This window comes from Rhea americana, unplaced genomic scaffold, assembly GCF_003343005.1.
Source record: "Rhea americana isolate MKP2758 unplaced genomic scaffold, rheAme1 scaffold_410, whole genome shotgun sequence".
Taxonomy (NCBI): Eukaryota; Metazoa; Chordata; class Aves; order Rheiformes; family Rheidae; genus Rhea; species Rhea americana.
In genome coordinates this window covers 381,192-386,390 of record NW_028186547.1, presented here as the reverse complement: position 1 = coordinate 386,390, position 5,199 = coordinate 381,192, and the positions used below count along the sequence as shown (strand labels likewise).

At 70.7% G+C, this 5,199-nt stretch overlaps 2 protein-coding genes across 2 annotated transcripts in view; one reads left to right on the top strand and one right to left on the bottom strand.

The window, feature by feature from the left end:
- The window catches only part of WNK4 (WNK lysine deficient protein kinase 4), a 20,581-nt gene extending 16,573 nt beyond the window's left edge, over positions 1-4,008 (top strand). Inside the window, exons 10-19 of the mRNA XM_085314783.1 lie at positions 5-132; positions 217-363; positions 444-498; positions 565-675; positions 768-1,273; positions 1,840-1,936; positions 2,013-2,442; positions 2,688-2,890; positions 2,970-3,067; positions 3,148-4,008. Coding sequence (XP_085170909.1) covers positions 5-132; positions 217-363; positions 444-498; positions 565-675; positions 768-1,273; positions 1,840-1,936; positions 2,013-2,442; positions 2,688-2,890; positions 2,970-3,067; positions 3,148-3,165 — 1,793 coding nt within the window. The 3' untranslated portion in view covers positions 3,166-4,008. The remainder of the gene's footprint in view (positions 1-4; positions 133-216; positions 364-443; positions 499-564; positions 676-767; positions 1,274-1,839; positions 1,937-2,012; positions 2,443-2,687; positions 2,891-2,969; positions 3,068-3,147) is intronic.
- A 214-nt stretch (positions 4,009-4,222) lies between these two features.
- Positions 4,223-5,199, bottom strand: part of COA3 (cytochrome c oxidase assembly factor 3) — a 1,348-nt gene continuing 371 nt past the window's right edge. The window contains exon 2 of the mRNA XM_085314776.1: positions 4,223-4,672. Coding sequence (XP_085170902.1) covers positions 4,566-4,672 — 107 coding nt within the window. The 3' untranslated portion in view covers positions 4,223-4,565. The remainder of the gene's footprint in view (positions 4,673-5,199) is intronic.

The following is a 5,199-nucleotide window of genomic DNA, read 5'->3' as shown; positions in this document are numbered from 1 at the left end:
CGCCGCCGCCCCCAGGTCTCCGACCAGAGCGACCGCGTGGTGGAGTGCCAGCTGCAGACCTACAACAACAAGATGGTGACCTTCAAGTTCGACCTGGACGGGGACAGCCCCGAGGAGATCGCGGCCGTCATGGTGAGCGCGGGGCGGGCGGCGCGGGGCGCCCGCGGCCGCGCCGGGCACTGAGCGGCCCCTCGTGTCCCCCCTCGCCCCGCGCAGGTCCGCAGCGAGTTCATCCTGGAGTCGGAGCAGGACGGGTTCATCCGCCGCCTGCGGGACATCATCCACCGCGTGGAGACCCTGCTGCGCAAGGAGGGGCACGCCGCCGCGCTGCCCGCCGGCCCCGCCGCCGCCGGCCCCGTCCCCGTGAGTGCTGCCGGCCCCAGCGCAGCCGCGGGGACGCGGCGGGCCGGCCGGCTCACCCTCGCCCGCTCCCTCCCCGGCAGGCAGACCTGCAGCTGCAGGAGCTCTCGCGCTCCGTCTCCTCGTCCTCGCTCAGCGGTACGTACCGCGGTGCCCCGGCCCGCCCGGGCCCGCCAGCGCCGGCGCTCACCGCCCTCCCCGCAGACCTGGGCTGCGTCAGCCCCAGCCTCTCGCTGCCCTCGCCGCCGCTGCCCTCGCCGAGCAGCTCCCCGTCGGAGAGCGACCTCGCCAGCCCCACCGAGCCGCCGGCAGCAGGTAATGGCCCGGCAGCGCCGGCCGCCCGCCCGCCCTCCCTCCACCCATCTGTCCATCTGTCCATCCTGGGCTGACGCCCCTCTCTCCTGCAGACGCCCCCGGTGTGGTGGCACGGACCTGGGCCCCGGCTCCGGCGTGGCCGGCGGCAGCTCCGGTGCCCCCACCGCCCGCCCCTGACAGCCCAGGGGGGCCGGCCGCGCCGGCCCCACCGCTGGCCCTCCCGTCCCTGCCGCCAGTGCCGGGGGCGCCCGGCAGCCCCCCAGCTCCACCCTGGGCCCCCAGCGCCCCACTACTCTCCCTGGCCAACGTCTTCTCGCTGGCAGTGATGAGCGTGGCCCACACGCTGCTGCCCGCCGTCTCCTCCGTCGCCGGCTCGGGCGCCCGCCTCTACCCRCCGCTGCTGCCTCGGCCCCAGAGTTTGGCTCTTGCATCACCGCACTTCACCTACCCCGCTGCTGCCCCGGGGCCGGCGGGGAACGGTGGCCCTGCCGGTGAGGGCCCCGTGCCGGCACCGGCCCCTCTGGGCACTGAGGCCCCAGCAAGTCCCCTGCCGCCRCCACTGAGCCCCTCGGTGCCGGGCAGGGTGCAAGGCAGCGCGGTGAGTGTGGGGCCCCAGGGCAGCCCCACACTGGGGGCATCGCGGCCGGTCCTGCCCTGAGATGGGGCACCGCCGCCCTGCGGGATCGATGGCTTGGAGCCCCATGGATGCTGGGAGCCTCAGGAACATGGGGAGGGTCCAGGACCCAGTAGCCCCGGGGGGCAGGGAGGCTCTGGGGACGGGAGGGACCTGGGAGACCCTGGGACGCAGAGCGTGTCCTGGGGTGGTGGCAGCACCCAGGAACGTGGGGAGGGTCTGGGTCCTGGGAGCCTCTTGGGACACAGGAGCCTTCAGGGATCAGGCCCTCAGAGCCCCCAGGAACATGGGGAGGGTCCAGGACCCTGGAGCCCTCAGATGTGGGGAGCCCCTGGGGCCATGAGGGAACCTGGGAGCGCCCAGGGATGTGGGGAGAGTCCCAGTCCTGGGAGCCTCCTGGGATGCAGGGGCCCTTAGGGATGCAGGGATGGTCTGAGCCCCCGGGGATGCGGGGAGGGTCCGGGTCCCGGGAGCCCTGGCTGCGGGGTGGGGCGGGCTGCTCCGGCTGATGGCCGCGGGCTGCCTGCCAGGTGCCGCCCTGCTCCCCCAAGCCCGGCCACCAGCTCATCGTTTCAGAGTCGCCGGCCGCCGGGGCGCCCAAGCCCCAGCTCTCGCCCATCAACGAAGGTGAGGCAGCGGAGGGCCAACGCGCGCCACATGTCCCGCGCTGCAGTGCCCACTAATTCCCTCCCCTCCCCGCCAGAAGCCAGGCCCCAGATCCTGGGCCGGTTCCAGGTGATGCCATCCCAGGACCCGGCCGAGAGCTCCCCGCCGCCGGGCCACGATGGCAGCGAGCCAGCTGGCCGGGAGCCCTGGGAGCCAACAGCCAGCGGCTCCCCGCTGCCCGCGGCCCCCGCTGCTGAGGGCAGCACGAGCAGCGACTCGGACTCCGTGCTGGAGACGGTGGTGCAGGAACCCGAGGCTGAGGAGGTGCTGGCGGAGGAGGGCACACCGGTGGCGCCGCCGGAGAGCGACCGGGAGGGCCCCGGGGAGGAGGGCGCAGAGAGCACGTCCCAGGCGGTGCTGAGCCAGGTGTGGCTGAGCTGCTCCCGCAGCATGTCCTACCTGAGCAGCGATGACACTGAGAGCGAGGATGAGGAGATCTGGGAGGAGCTGCAGAAACTGCGGCAGAAGTGAGTGGCCTTGTGGTGAGCCCGGGGCGGCCGCGGCTCCTCCCCGGCGTCGCTGGGGCTGGCGGGGAGGGAGCTGGCAGGTGCACGCCACGCTGCAGAGGCGTGGGGGGGCTGCTGACCCACAGGGCTGTAGGAGCGGGGGCGTCTCCCCACCCGCACCGCGGGCGCTCCTCTCCCAGAGGGGAGGGCTAGCTGGAGCCCTGGAGTGGAGGGCGGCTCTGCTCCCAGCCCGATCTCACCCCCAGGCACCTCGCCGAAGTGCAGCTGCTGCAGAGCGCCCAGAAGAAGGAGATCGAGGAGCTGTACCTGCGCATGGGGAAGCAGCCGCCGCTGGGCATCGTCTCCCCCGCAGCCATGCTCTCCAGCCGCCAGCGCCGCCTCTCCAAGGGCAGCTTCAACCCATCGCGCCGCAACAGCCTGCAGCGCCTGGAGCTGGCGCAGCCCGCAGGTATCGCGGGGCCTGTGCCGGGCGCRGCTCGGTGCCCTCGCCCCTGCGTCGCCCCGCTCAGCGCCATCTGCCCCTGCAGGAATCATGCGTCGAAACTCGCTGAGCGGCAGCAGCACCGGCTCCCAGGAGCAGCGACTCAGCAAGGGGGTGACCTTTGCTGAAGACTTTGGCCGGATGGTAAGGGCCAGCGTTAGCCCCTGCTCCCCAGCAGCACTCCYGGCAGCCCTGGCTCACCCATCCTTGTCTCTCTGCAGTAGCTGGCCGGCCAGGAGTGATTTTGCAATCTACCTCAACCAAGTGCCTGCTGCCCTGGAGGGCAGGCAAGAGCCCTCAGCGTCTCCTGGGACGAACGCGCCGGGCCTGGGGAGCAGCTGCCTCCCTCACGTGGGGCTGGGTGTGCTCACACTCTGCAGAGGAGCACAGCTGCCCCCCACCAGGCTGGTGGGGAGGTCAGGGCCACGTCCCGGGCTGCCCCTTCTTCCCTGCCGTTCTGGCTGCCTTTGCCCCGCAGCACCTGCTGTGGAGTCCTGGCCCCACAGCGAGCGCATCCCACCGCATCCTGCCGCCGATGATGTCCCATTGCCTCACTACTTCCTCCTGCTCAGCCCGGGCTCCGTCAGGCGTACCCAACCCTGGCTGCAGGAAGGGCGCAGGTTGCCTCTGGCCCTTACGGCCTCGCTCGCTTCTCACTTTTCCCGAGTGGAGCCAGCGGTGTGCAGCCCACCCGCCCGGCCACTGCCATCCCTTGGGGGCAGAACCACCCCCCCCCCGGTGCCCCCGTCACATCGAGTCCCAGCCGCCTGCCCCGCTCTGCCCTCAGCGCTGCTCCGGCCCCACACTGCGTTAGGCGATGCGTGCCTGTCCTGCGCCAGGCACARCTCACCCTGCTGCCTGCTGCCCTCTGTGCTGCCGCCTCCCAGGATGATACCGTCCTGGCTGTGCCCCCCCCCTTTTCAGATGCTTTGAGTAGCTGCGAATAAAGCTGGCTGGAAAGTGGGAAGATGCTTCCCTCACCCATGTAACATGTTAGAGCCCAGTGTACCAGGAGCAGTAGCTGGTGCATTTTGTTATGAACTGATGTCTGGAAAATGTTTTCATAAAGACAAATTGAAAACAAAGAGGGGACTGTGTGTGTTCTGTGCAGTGGGAATCATGGATGCAGTCTCTGCCACAGGCCCCGGATGAGAGTACGGGCTGAGGATAAAATAAAGCACAAAATGGAAAATTCCCCTAATCTCAGCAGCCATCAGAGGGAGTGGTATGGCACCATCTCTACCCATCCTGAGCTGGACTCCTGCCACTGCTGTTTTAATCACACATGCAGAAACAGCCTCCAAACAAGTTATTTATTGTGGAAAGCGACAGGCACCTGAGGCACCCCTGCCCTTCCCTGAAGCATGTCCTTAGCAAGCTAAGCCAAGAGCCTGCACACCCTTCAGGAGAAAAGGTGGCTACCAACAGGGGAAGAAACCCTGCCTGCAGGGGCACCCCCACCATGGAGGTTCACTGGCCTTGGATGAATGTGGTGCAGGGCCCCTGCCTCGGGGAGCCCCTGAGGGGGCTGGACCTGTGCTCAGGGCCAGGCAGTTCCCCCTGTGCAGCCACCCGTGCTTGAGGCCCAGAGGCTGCTCAGGTTGTTTGCCAGGGCCCAGGGGCTGGACCAGGCCTGCTCTGCTCAGCTCGCCGGGCTCTTGTCCCGCGCCCAGGCCCGTGCCGTCTCTGCCTCCTGCTCCAGGTCATCCAGGAACCGCTCCTGCGACACTGAGTAGAAAGTGTAGCCGTCTGCAGGCGCTGAGGAAAACAGCAGGGACAACCGGCCTGCCGCCTCCTCAGCCTGGGGCTGCTCCCCCACCGGCCCGAGGCCCCTCCTCGGCCCAGAACCACTCCCCACCCCGGCCAGCCGCTGCTCCTCCCGCGGCCCAGGGCCCCTCCTTGGCCCAGGACCACTCCCCACCCTGGCCTGGGTCCGCTCCTCCCGCGGCCCAGGGCCCCTCCTCGGCCCAGGACCACTCCCCACCCCGGCCTGGGTCCGCTCCCCCGGCAGCCCAGGGCCCCTCCTCGGCCCAGGACCACTCCCCACCCCGGCCTGGGTCCGCTCCCCCGGCAGCCCGGGACCCCTCCTCGGCCCAGGACCACTCCCCACCCCGGCCTGGGTCCGCTCCCCCCGCAGCCCGGGACCCCTCCTCGGCCTGGGTCCGTTGCCCCCTTGGCCCGGGGTCCCTCCTCAGCCCGGGGCCGCTCCCCCCGGCCCGGGGCCGCTCCCCGGCCCGGAGTCCGGGGACCCCTCCTCGGCCCAGACCCCGGCCGCC